Source organism: Osmia bicornis, chromosome 9, assembly GCF_907164935.1.
Source record: "Osmia bicornis bicornis chromosome 9, iOsmBic2.1, whole genome shotgun sequence".
Classification (NCBI taxonomy): domain Eukaryota; kingdom Metazoa; phylum Arthropoda; class Insecta; order Hymenoptera; family Megachilidae; genus Osmia; species Osmia bicornis.
Window position 1 is genome coordinate 5,554,765 of NC_060224.1, and position 13,885 is coordinate 5,568,649.

The 13,885-nt window shown below is 35.8% G+C and overlaps 1 protein-coding gene across 3 annotated transcripts in view; it reads left to right on the top strand.

The window, feature by feature from the left end:
* Window positions 1–13,213, top strand: part of LOC114883107 (disintegrin and metalloproteinase domain-containing protein 10) — a 94,275-nt gene extending 81,062 nt beyond the window's left edge. Inside the window, exons 4-15 of one of the 3 annotated variants that reach the window (XM_029200541.2) lie at window positions 2,555–2,850; window positions 3,403–3,549; window positions 3,822–3,970; window positions 4,275–4,509; window positions 4,596–4,770; window positions 5,059–5,236; window positions 5,332–5,509; window positions 5,761–5,994; window positions 6,083–6,199; window positions 6,280–6,444; window positions 6,529–6,661; window positions 7,603–13,213. In XM_029200541.2, the coding sequence (XP_029056374.1) occupies window positions 2,555–2,850; window positions 3,403–3,549; window positions 3,822–3,970; window positions 4,275–4,509; window positions 4,596–4,770; window positions 5,059–5,236; window positions 5,332–5,509; window positions 5,761–5,994; window positions 6,083–6,199; window positions 6,280–6,444; window positions 6,529–6,661; window positions 7,603–7,769 (2,174 nt within the window). In that variant the 3' untranslated portion in view covers window positions 7,770–13,213. The remainder of the gene's footprint in view (window positions 1–2,554; window positions 2,851–3,402; window positions 3,550–3,821; window positions 3,971–4,274; window positions 4,510–4,595; window positions 4,771–5,058; window positions 5,237–5,331; window positions 5,510–5,760; window positions 5,995–6,082; window positions 6,200–6,279; window positions 6,445–6,528; window positions 6,662–7,602) is intronic. The other 2 variants (XM_029200542.2, XM_029200543.2) reach the window with 2 other exon arrangements.
* The last annotated feature ends 672 nt before the right edge of the window (window positions 13,214–13,885 follow it).

Sequence of the window (13,885 nt, forward strand, 5' to 3'; positions counted from 1 at the left end):
TGGCCTGTTCTTAGACTTTGAAAAAGCTCAAAGAGAATTTACGCGAAGGAATGCGATAGTAAAGCGAATGGGTTGCCGTTTATGGGGTTCACCAACCATAAATATTATAGATCGGTAGCGCGTCGCATTTTAACCCCCTCAACCACCATTTAGAACCACCCCTTAGGGTGCAACAGGATTAATGGGAATTTGATAAAAACTCATGAACGATAACGTTGTTCGTTTTTATCTTGCAGACTGGTATAATCACATATTGTAATAATATACACAGTCTGGTCGAGTTTCATTACGAACGGCCCAAATTATTTTTTGTATTTATTTCTTTTTTATTCGGAATAAACTGTATGAAAATTGATACCGAGTTTATGTATTTAATTCTTTTTTATTCGGAATAAACTGTACAAAAATTGACACCGAGTTTATGTAGGTCATACAACTTTTGAGTGGTAGAAATATTATCTAAATAAATGATTTATAATTTCAATTTTAATTTAAGAGATATAAAGTAAGGATCAATTCAGGTGAACATGATGATTGATGAAGTACCATAATGAAGATAAATTAAATTTAAAAACGAATAATAAAAATTGGAACTATTCTTAACATTTTTAAAAAGCAAAACGAAGTTCAATATTGTACCTATTGTGAAATTATAATTGAAGCATTAGAAGAAAATAAAAAAACCATACATACGTCAGTGATAAGCCGTTCCATTGAACCATTCTCGACGCTTCAACAAAAAAATATCCAATATGAAACCCATTTTTAAATTTAATTGCCACCTATATTCTTTGTACTGTTATGTCCAACAGTCGAATGTATGACAATGTTCTATTGTTCAGAATTTCAAAAGACACTGATACCGGTCGCTTGTTAAGCGTTGGACAACGAACAGGATAAATGGGAGGATAAATGGATGAGTGGGAGGTGTCGAAGCTTCGCTTTTCGAGTAGAATTTCAAAGCAATGGATAACGTTTAACAGTATAGAGAAAACATTAACATGGATCAACGCTGTAACAGTTTTAAAAATATATTGTTCTTATAGGATATTTTGTTTTACATATAAATATTCATATAGAATAACGTATACAGTCGCCAACTCTTTTCCTAAAAGAGTAGAAAATGTAACGTTTCTTACATAACAAACTATAATTCTATTCTGACTACGAAAGATTATTAAAATTTTGAAAATAAAATCAGTGAAATACTTTATATTATATTTCTTATATTTTTAGAAAAAGGATCAATCATTATATAGGGGTCAACAACAGTATACGTTATCCTATCAGATTTATAAAATAACATTATTTTCATTGTCTAAACTCTACATATAACAGAGTAAATGATGATGAATGATGACTTTGTTTCAAAATTGCAACACCACATTATTATATCATCTGAAAATGATAATTTTGGGTTCATTTTAAAATATATGAATATGTATAGTTTCCTTTAATTAATATTTACGGAAAGATTGCACAGTGTCATAAAACAATTCGCAATCACTATTTGCGAATAATGTTCATCTTTACAACCATCCCGAAATCTCAGTTCGTAAAAACGATGCGACGTAACGACCGTGCCCATATGCTGTGCGTTGGTCGATGAAAGAGGAAGTGTGATTTCACACCCATACGTAGATGACTGACCACGTCCTCAAAATAATAGCTATCGTCGTTACGGACGATACGACACCCAAGGGGAAGCGGTTAAGTTTGTCATTACGTGGTGTATTATGACCGTGCATCCGGCTTCCAGTCGCGAATGTTGCCTCCCTGCGTTTCGAAATTACACGAATAATTAAACCTTGCATCGACACTTCCGGTCGCGTTGTAACTTTGCTTGCTGCGCGAGAAAACTCTGTTGAAATTGAGACGTGTTTTTTTAACGACACTTTTTAAACTTCATTCGTACATCCCTCTCAGGAGGGTGCAATTCGAGTGCAAACGTCAATTTCTTCCTGTGTATAAAAATTTGAATTCCCACGTTCCCTGCAGACGTTTCGAATTTCCAACGGTAACTCGTTAGACTGTCTGGTTATTGGCAGAGTTCGAGGATCCAGATGATGGGCGGCTTGATACATTTTAATGGTCTCAAGTTTCTGGCACGAAAAGTCGTAAACCTACGGAGTCGTTAATTTTTCAGGTTTTCAGAAACGTTTATCGTCGAAAGACGAGTTGCTCGGGGACATCTCCGGCGTCTAACGTGACTGTTTTTCGTTGATAAATCATAAATGAAGCATTAACCATCATTTTAGCAAAGAAAAAAGTTATTCGCCCCTTTAAAGGGACTTGCACTTTTTCTGGAACACCCTTTGTTTCGCATTAGACTGCATGTCAGATGAAGAGGTTTGAAACATAAGAAGTTTGACGTGATTCGATGACATTAAAATGATGTAAAATTTCAGGAAAATGATAATATGGGGGAATTATTCAGAAAATTTGTTAATGCACTTTCAAGTTTTTTTGAATCATCAAAAGCGTTGTTTCATGATTGCTATATACCGACCGCAGCAGGAATTGTTATCGGAGCGTTGATATTTCTGTTCACAAGGAGAAACGAGTGGCTGTGGCATCACGAACGACGTAGTGGAATGGATGGAGAGAATTCAAAATTCTGCTGAATTGGACGTCCCTCCTCTGTTAACCGCGAATGGTAAGAAACCTAAGCCATCAGTGAAACCATGGAATGGCGATCCGGAATCACCCGGTCACAAATACTCTCGAGAGGCTAACGAAGCTGGTCATCGGAGAACGCGGAGGGCAACCAGACCGAAAGAGGATAACAAGAATACATGTTCCCTCTTCATCCAGACCGATCCTCTCATATGGAGACACATATCCGAACAGGTAAATTAAATATGGTTCAATTGAAAATATTTCTCAACCCTTTTCAAAAATTTATTATCCAGAATCGATACAAATTTAATCTTATTTGCAATGTTGCTCCCTGATATATTTTTGTATAATTTATCTACACCATACTTCAAGTAAGGAAGCAAGTTTCTTTTCAAAAAAGAACAATAACCGACCTGAATCTTTTTTTCTCCCTTTCTACACGAAATTTCGTTGAGAAAACGCAATAATTCGTTGCACAATCGTCGAATATCCTGCATACCTACCATTTCTGCTGTTGCAGCCGCATTCATACGGCTTTTCCTCGGTAATGGGGGGCCAGCGTAATTTCATTTCGCATTTTCCTCTAAACTAGACGTCCCCTGCATTCCTGATGTCCTTTTGCCTTCAAGGAATATTTCCATCTCTGCATTCTCTTTGAACCGCCATTCTTTTTCCTCCTGCGCCGTTATAAAAATCTCTTTATGCGGAAACTCTCTGCACTCGGTGGTGCTCGTGAAGTTTCGCGTAATATTGAATTCCACCCGTTTTCGGCTTCGCTTTCAGCTGCATCACGATGCCGAGAAGACCAGGGAGGAGATCCTGTCTCTGATCGCGCATCACGTCACTGCCGTTAACTATATCTACAGGGACACCAGGTTCGATGGTCGGATCAAGCACAGAAATATTAAATTTGAAGTGCAACGGATAAAGGTGATGAAATTATTTGTGTTACATTGAATAATTATTATCTCTAGAAGTGGAAAATTTTTTAAAACAAAATTCATAGGCTACTATACTATTATATGCAAACTTCCTTGCATTTTCAAACGAATAATAATTATTATTAATTTTGTGTTACATAAAGTCAAAAATGATCCACGGTCATACATGTAGAGTATTAAACTGTGTTCCATTGCGTACTTCAAGGATTAATTTTAGTAATATCTGTAATGATATTAAAATGAAAATATCTTGTCGAACAGATCGACGACGACACAGCCTGCACACCGCAGCAGACGTACGGTGAACCGAATCCATTTTGCATGGAAAATATCGACGTTAGCAACTTTTTAAATTTACACTCGCTCGGCAACCACGAAGACTTCTGCCTTGCCTACGTGTTCACCTACAGGTATGGAAAATCGTGGAATATAGAAACGTTTTAGCTCGATTCAAATTAAATTCGACGTTTCCTGATTTTTGCTTCACCAAAATTTTCATATTCTGTGATTGGTATCTAATATTTACAGTAATTGTTAGGCTGATTCAAATCAAATATCAGGTTTTCGTTAAAAAATGGATGTTGATGATAAAAATATTTAAAGCATGATAGGAAAATATCAAAAATTAAAAAATAAAGAAGTGACAATTATTTTAAGCCTTTCAGTGACCTTCCTGTCGTGCTGTATAAATTAGCATTTTAATATTATTAACAGAGATTTCACTGGAGGTACCCTCGGACTTGCCTGGGTAGCTTCAGCTTCCGGTGCATCCGGTGGCATTTGCGAAAAATACAAAACATACACAGAAACAGTGGGAGGAATGTATCAATCCACCAAAAGATCCCTTAACACAGGAATTATTACTTTCGTGAATTACAACAGCAGAGTACCACCAAAGGTGTCGCAATTAACATTGGCCCATGAAATTGGACATAATTTTGGATCACCTGTAAGAATTCATTACGAAAGAAAATTAATTAATCAAGAATATATTAATTTTGATTATATGTAATATAATCGTAATATCATTTACAGCATGATTTCCCACCTGAATGTAGACCAGGTGGTTTACACGGAAATTATATTATGTTTGCGTCAGCAACCAGCGGAGATCGGCCAAATAACAGTAAATTCTCAAAATGCAGTATCGGTAATATCAGTAACGTGTTAGATGCTATTGAAGATAACAAAAAAAGAAATTGTTTCACTGGTAAATATAGCATTAGTGTCTATTGTAGTTAAAGACACGAGTGGATAAAGGTGCAGTGTCATGTTGACGTTAATAGAAGTACATTTTCTCCTTATCTTTTGAAACATCTTGATTATCATAGTAGAAGAAACCAAAGATAGACTGATGGAATTGGGCTCCCTCCCCTGAAAATGGGGCCCAAGGCTGCAACCCTCCTTAGATCTCATCATAATTATGGACACCACTATCCATTTGTGTTTTCAATAATAAAATTAATACCCCTTTTTACCAAATTAATTTTATCTAAAGCATCTGCTGGAGCGTTCTGCGGTAACAAGATCGTCGAAGCCGGAGAGGAATGCGATTGTGGGTACGACGACGACGAGTGCGTGGACAAGTGTTGTTATCCCAGACAAGTATCCGAATTGGACAAGATAAAGAACGAAACAGCAAAAGGTTGCACCAGGAAATTCGGAACACAATGCAGGTACACAGAGTTCTGGTTTATGCTTCGTAAGCCCCCGAACATTTCGCATATCCTTTCTGACAATATACTACATGATTTATCCTTTTTTTTTACAGTCCCAGTCAAGGACCTTGTTGTTCGAGCGAATCTTGCCAATTCGTACCCCTCTCGAAGAGTGTTCAGTGTAAGGCTGAATCGGATTGTAGTTATAATTCAACTTGCAATGGACGGTCTTCTGAATGTCCTCCGCCATTGCCGAGAGCTAACAAAACTAGGTGTAACGAGGGGACACAGGTAAGAAAATACACTTTTTATATTTTTATTTTTATTATATTTTATTGTAATTTTAAATAACATCACCTGGTATTGTTTAGAAATCTTAGATCTAATTAATATTAATTAATTTTAATTGCCGGGGATAGCAAAATTAAAAATGTGATGCGTGCAAATATTATAAAATTTATTTTATTTTAAAAGATAACAAACAGTCTATATTCTAATTTGGTATCTGAACTATAATTTCACAATTGAAAATTTATTCGCAGTTGTGTATCAATGGCGAGTGTACAGGATCGATTTGTCTGGAATGGAATTTAACCGAATGCTTTTTAACGAGTAACGTTATCCCGAACATCGATAAACGTAAATTATGTGAATTAGCCTGCCAAAATGGTACCGATCCATCTACCTGTCGTAGTACCAGCGAATTTGCTCACGTTGTTGGTTTACCTGATGGGGGGATTAGCCTTCGTCCTGGATCACCCTGTGATAATTTTCAGGTAAAACATCTAAAGACATGAAATATTGTGTGGTTTCATTAGAACTTTTAATTACATATGTTAAATGTGATTTGATTATATATTTCAGGGATATTGTGATGTCTTTTTGAAGTGCCGAGCAGTCGATGCGGAAGGACCGTTAGCCAGATTGAAGAATCTTTTGTTTAATAAGGAAACATTGCTTACGGTAGCGCAATGGGTGACTGTAAGTATAATCTCCACTTGCATCCTGATTTTTTTATATTTAACAAATACCACAAAAAAATGGAACGTTTATTTTCTTAGGAATTCTGGTGGGCGGTGTTGCTCATGGGGATAGCGTTCATCATTTTCATGGGATTGTTCATCAAATGCTGTGCCGTTCACACTCCTTCTAGTAATCCTAAGAAACCTCCAGCGAGACGTATTAGTGATACTCTTAGAAGACCTATGAATACGTTAAGAAGAATGGTACATAAAATGAATTTAAAAAAAATAAGATGTATGTTTAAACATTTAATAAAATGATTCCTTTTCCCTTTGATTTTCTTTCAGCGACATCCACATGGGGGAGGTGGTGCTGGACCCAGAAGTATACCTCCCAGGTCAGTTCCAGGAGGCCACAATGGTACTCGAGGGCCGTCGCATGGTTATGGAGAAGGTAGAGGTGCTCAGTATTATCCAAAAGGTAGGTTTGCTTCGTAACTATTTTGCTTTTTGAGGCAGCTATCATTACTTGAGTTTGATCCTAGTAGGAATAGTTCAAATCTACCTTGATTCCACATTCCCGAAATGTGGAAGGACCACTTCCCACGCCAGAAATTATTAAAATACATAAAAGATATATTTGTCAACTCCCAAAAATCTTAATACAAATAAGTATATGGCTCGAAATGCAATATACAAGGCAGCAAAAGTAGAATTAAGTAATATTAAACATTTACATTTTCAGTAAAGTTAGGATACTTACCCTACCCAAGGTAAAAATCCTAATCACATCAATGCTTATCTTGTATTTGTATATTGGTTTCTAAAGATAAGGATTAAACTCAAGCTAAGAAGCTTGCTCACGTATTTGTCCCAGTGTGATCCGCAACTACATCAATGTTTTTTTCCTGTTTGCATCTTCCTCGCATTGATTGACGCTCATCACTACCTGATACTATCGTTCTATGACCTACAGAGGTGAGCTGGGGCCTATAATTAATATCCTTGATAGGAGCAAATTCACGAATCTAAAGTAAATCTGATATCTATGAAACAAAGAACATGTACAGCAGGCTCCAGCAGACTTCTCACCGGAAGTCTTTAACGTTCAATCTTGCCATTCACCTCGCTACAAGTTCTTGTATTTGCTCCTAATTATGTATCTTGTCGTAGCATTTCAACGTTAGTCTACGTTGAAGCTTTTAATTTGATGATAACATTAGTCTGCTGCTTCTGCATCGTTTGCGTTCTAGCGATACTTAACGAAATATGTATCTTGCTGATTAATTTGAAAAGTACAGGCAGTGCATGATCTCTGTATAGCCTCTTCTCATGACACTTCATTCGGTGTATCAGCAATATGTTTGTCGTTTCGTTTGCTTCGTTTCTGTTCATAGTTGAATACCTTTTCTAAACTTTAAGCAGGCTATCGCTCGGTTCCCACAGCTAGTGCGCCACCCGGCAGCGGTAACCCAGCACCCAACTACGGCAGGTCCAACCATCCCGAATTGTACGCCGGCGCCTATTCGGGCTCCGGGGGAGGGGGGAGGTCCGCAGCCTACGAGATGAGGCATCACAACAAGGTGTGACGATCCTAGAGAACTGACAACAAGGACGAGGAATGGTCTCGATATCGTACCATAAATTGTTCTCTGTTCAATGCCAAACTGTGAAACGAGCCGATCCAGCCGATACACCAAAATGTCTCTCGTTCGTTCAAGATCACAGAGATAAAGAACTAGAAGAGTAAATCAAAGGTGGATCGTGTACATTTTGAAAGTATCGACGATTGCCGATCTGGATGAATGTTTTTATTTCGAATGGGGACACACTGGTTCGTAATATTTGTAAATTGGTGAAGTGTGCTAATTATTAATCAATGGTGATATATCGTTTTACGAAGCTGGAGGACATCGGACGACGAAATGAACCGTGCCGGAGGGACGTGATAGATCGTAAACTGACAAATCGTTAGATTCTATTATCGTACGATTTTATTGTAATTCGTCTTTTTAAATGTTTCCCGCAGATTCCTCCGTGTGTTGCCATCAAATATCCGTGTGTCGATCAAAAATGAAAAAAAAAAAAAGAAAGAAATGAAATCACATGGGCTTTTCGAATCGAACTAATCCTGTCCACGAGACCCTTTTCGCGTGAACGGAAGTTTGTGGAGAATTTTGTTTCTGTGAACAACGCTGGGATTCGCACAGCAAATCAATTATCACGATAAAATATTGAACGAAGCGTATTTTTGTCGTTCGATATAAGGAGCATTTATGGCCAATGTTGCGTAGTAGTGTTTATGCATCGATTTCCTCGTGAAATCGAATTCCGTGTACTTCGCTCTGGATGGTGGGTTTTATAGGTGACATCGGTTCGTTAGAAGAAGAAGGGAAGTCCATGGGGAGAGCGGAGATGACAATATATATTTGGAATAAGTGTTAGGATGATAAACGTAATTCTTGAAATGCTCCCACTGAACGTACCTTGGGTCTTTTAACTTTTATGTATGAACAATATACACAGTGGTGGCCATATACTTGCATTGTTTAAATACAAGTCAATTTAACTCAATTTTATATTAATGAAAGGTGGAAGAAACTTATTTTATCCAGGACCATAAAAGGATACTATAAGGAATGTTCTATAAAAGACATATATTTAAGAATACATTAAAAATATTTTATTTAAACTTTAAGGTTTACACTGATATTTTCTATGTTATTTTAATATTTTATATTTAAGCCTTCCCTTTTTTTAAATTATAGTATATCCAGGTAACATGGATCAAAATAATTTATATCTTATATTAAGAATTAATAACCAGGTTTCTTCCATTCATTATCATTGACCTCAATATCATTATTTTTTTTTTTTAATATTATATAAATATATGACCACCGCTGTTGTTATTCCGTTAGGTATGATTTTAAAAGGCAAGCTATTTTTTGTTATTCCAGAGTTCTTCCACAGGAATACTTTTATTCATAGTTAACATTTTAATCATTAACGTTTTATTCTAAAGATAGTTAAGATCTAATGCCAAAATGTTTGATACGATTCTTTTTAACGGTACATGTAAGTCGTATTTTACGAATGTTATTTAGTTAAAATTCTTTTAGTATTTCCAATTATATTACCACTTTCTAGAGCGAAGCACGCCTACCATTACCAAACTATTGCAGGTCATTCAATTGATCTCTACCATTATAGCGTAATAATTAATGATACGTAATATTCTTATACTAATTTTTATTAGCCAATTTAAACGAGCAGAGCTATGAGAGACTATGAATAACGGGAGGAAAAGTAATAACACGAGAAATTTCATTAATTTTTTTTTTTTATAGCGATATTACATTAACCGATTATTTCAACGAGAATTATAATCGATTAATATTGATTCTATTATTAATTATGCTTATTATTATTATATTATTATTATTGCTATTACTATTATTGATTAGTTATCTATTGCAAATGATAATTTATATCCGCTATCGCGAATGTTATAAATTATATTTAAAGACGGTTTTTATCTTGCAAATTATCGGGGGCTGTACCGTAAAAGCGCTTCACAATATGCGCATGGCGGACCAAAGACGAGCCCTTCTCTTCAAATGTAAACATGTTTTAATATATACGTGGGCTCAAAAAACGCAGCATACTCGTACACAGCTGCATACTCGTATATACCATCAGAGAAAAAAACGATTCGTACGCATTTAATCCATTGACGATCATTTTTGGTACACATTAATTAACTTCAGCCCGTGATGGTTGGATCGATCGTGGTTCTGATCTATGAAAGGTTTACAATAGTACTATGATAAAAATTATGGTTACCAAATTTTCAACTCTTACGGTCGTCAGTGGATCAAATACCATGTCATACTTCATTTATCTCGAGACGCCAAAATATTACGTACGATTGACTGAATTTTTCTTTTTAACTCGTCCCTCGTCGAACCTTCTTGCGGAAACATTCATTTCTTTTTTATCCGACATGTTCCCATTTTCTGGATAATAATTCGAGGACGAAAATGCTGCTGATTTATCGCGACTATTAACTTCACAATCTAACGTTCTTCTCCTTGTATTTTTGATAATAACATAAAGCTTGCCAATTTCCTTTTTGGAAAATTAGACATATTTTCTATTTCTTCTGGTTCCATATTTGTTCGTAGGAGATGTCATTAAATAATTGTTCGATGTTACGACAGATAGCCATACACACTCTTTAAACAGAGACATAGAATTTCGTTTTAGACACTGTCCCGGAAATGAAACAGTTTTTCAAATACAGATAGGTAGAATGGAACCAACGTTCGCAGGGATGAAGAATAAAAAGGTGTCTCTGCCAAAATAAAAAAAATAAAAAGATCGCTGAAAATACGAGTTTGCGGATCGTGTGGAAATGTACAATAGTCGCAATGTGATTATAAAATGAAAAAAAGAAAGATGTGGGTCATGCGAGATCCGATGATGGAGAGAAAGCGAGAAGAGGCAACAAAGAGATGATGAGAGAAAAGAGAACGGGCGTGCAAGAATAAAAAAGAGAGAGTGTTAAACTGTGTACATATATTGATATTATATATAAATATATATATATATAAACGATAATTATATATCGATATGGGTACATATATGTATATATGTCTATACAGAATGGTCCATGTAAGATATGTCTGATTATTTTTTGTAGCTCTGATTATACAAGGAAAGTTTCATATATAATATAATTAAAATATGATTTCAAAAGGTAAATAAGAAAGATGAAAGGTTTTTATAAATGACATTTTTTATGCTATATGCTGTAACTGACTTGACTTTGCGATGAAAGGTGAAATTTTTTTTTCATGTTATTTCAATGGGAGAAAGTTTCACATTTAATTACAAATTTTAGAATCTAAAGTTATTTTATGTATTCGTATAAAAATACATGGATGGCCTTAAGAAAAAAAGGCAGGAAACAGTGGTGTTTATAAAATCAATTCTCTCCTTTTTTATTTGTCTTCTAAAAATATTTAAATTACATATGAAACTTTTCTCGTACCATCGTAGCTATAGAAGATAATTAAATGGCCCATTTTATGGGGCCCACCCTGTATATACGTACAATCTTCTGCAACTTAGATTTTCTTCAGGTAAAAAGAAATGTAAGGGAAGAAATGTCCCTATTCTTATCCATATTCTTCATCTCTGAAGATAGGAGGCTATAATTTAGGCTCTCCCTAGTCTCTCCCAAGATTAAAAACTTCCTCTAAGTTTCTTCTTAACTAAAAAAAAAACCTACGTTGCAACTGATTGTGCATGTATCCATATCCGTATCCATAACAAATGGTAAAGTGAATACAACAACAAAAAATACTTGTTTTTATATCAAATCTGTATTATAGCGAAATATTATTCTGTATTTTGTAATCGGGACGGAGATTATAAGGATGACGAACGAATGCCTGTACGTGTGTGTAATCGAGCCCTTAGCTTTTTAAGGTGACGACTTTTAACGACGATCCAGCGTGAGAAACGGGTCGTTCGATGTAGATTATATAAGAAGTTTTGAAATTTCTTGCGTATAGATGCAACGGGATTCCATTTTGGTTCCATTCGTAATCGCTCGTCCGATCGTGGTGCGATTTAGTTTATCCTTTCTTTTTTTCTGATAACAATTCGATAAATTCATGGATGATCCATGAATACAATTTACTGCCATTCGTAGTAGAGTATAAGAAGAGAAAACCAGCTTGTCAAAACCATAAAGTAAATCAATTCGTATCTTGGTGGTAGGATCAAACGATAGACGGGGAAAATAATCGTAACTTCATAGACTTTCCGGCAAGCTGAATATTAACTGCCATTCGAACAAACAAAGAAAAAATGAATTTTGCGATAAGTGACACGTTTGTTACGGAAACGAGTTCGTAAATCAATTCATCCTTGCTTCCATTTCACTGCCATACAAACAAGATTCAAACGACTGAATATGCGATCAAAGAAGGAAGAAGATATTTGAAATGAAAAAACAAAAAGCCTAAGACGAGCGTGGAATGGGGCCAATAGTACCTAGTTGATGAAGAAGTCGCTTGCCCGTATGAGAGGAGAAGCATAACGATTCAATGAAACAAATGTGTACGTTTCCACATTCATCATTTGTCCCTACCCGAGAAAAGCCTCTAACTACGTATGCTTAAGCTTATTCGTTTTTCTGCGTCGTCTGGATTAAGATCGAGTTATCGATAACGGTGCGTTTCGTTGCACACATTTCTTTGTGATAAAACGAGTAAAACTCTTCGATCGATCGCGATGAAGAAACAAATTCGGAATGACGTTCGTAGGATTCAAAGGCAGAAGCTCTTTTTTAAGTACCTATCTTAATCCAGACCTTGCGTCGTCGTGACGCAATGCACACTACTTTATCACTTGTACATAATGTTAGGTGAGGAAGAAACAAAAAAAAAAAAGAAATCGAAGATTATATTTTTTCTATCGATCCAAAAATGTGGTGACCTATCAACATCGTGCATCCAAAATTAGTTGTTGCACCCTCGAATCACAATTCTTCAGTTTCCTTGTCCGTTCCCGATTTTGTTCTTTCCTTAGCCATCTAATAAATCATCTTCTTAAATTGTGTTGGTTCTATGTAAAGTGTTACTTGGAACATCATCAAATCACCAAGTTGCCTTTACGTTTCGTACGTGCCGTAGTATGTCGTTTAACTTCATTCTTTCTTATCAATATCTCTAACTCTCTCTCTCGAGCTCTACAGTTTTCAGTCAGTTTTTCAATTAATTTTTTAATTAAGCATGATAACTGACCAATCGCCTGAACGTAACTTCAGACCACCACTCTCTCTCTTTCCACACACACATACACACACCCCTTAAAAAAGTGTCTCGGAACCGTGGCGAGTGTTTTAAGAATATTATAAATAAAAAGGAATCTGATTGTGAATCTCTTGTGTTACGTTAATGTGATTAAAGAGAAAAACAAAAACATTGTAAAGAACTAAATAAAGCATACATTTTACATTTATGCGACTATGTTCTTCACCATCATCCATCTGACTGTTCCATTGGAATGGTACCAAATAAGGGTAAGAATGGTTCATTAACCAGAAAGTGAAATCAGGTAAATGAAAAAGTAAAATGATTAGTAATTTCTCTGTTATTAGTGCATTGACGAAAAAATATCAAAGGAGAAAGATAAATGGTTTTAAGAGTACTACATCCGTAGGCCCTCAGATTTTTTTAAATGTTAACAGTGCGCGTGCAATTAGCAACTTCATCATTTTTTTAAATGGAAATGCATATTTTTCTTTGCAGAGATCGATTCCCATGTTAATTTTGCTTTTTATTTCTACTTTTTTTTTCATAGCCAGCGGATGTTAGGCGCTCCACCCTCCGGGAGGGTGCGTGGGGGTCGATTTCACCCGTTTGTACTTCAGAATATCGAAGAATTTACGCACGATTTTCAACCATTATTGCGGTTAAATGTGATGCGTGTGTTTCCAAAATTGTTGAAAATTCCACTGTCTCCCGTACCTAGTAGTTCAAAACCGTTGCATTTGTGCGGCCAAGTGGCCGGAGTAAAAAGTTCCAGAGGTTTCAATTTTTCTATGAAAAGTCTGATTAGTGGGTCGCATATTTTAGCTTCGGGGTCTCTGGCACCCAGATGTCGGTATGTAAGGAGCGCCGCCAATGCA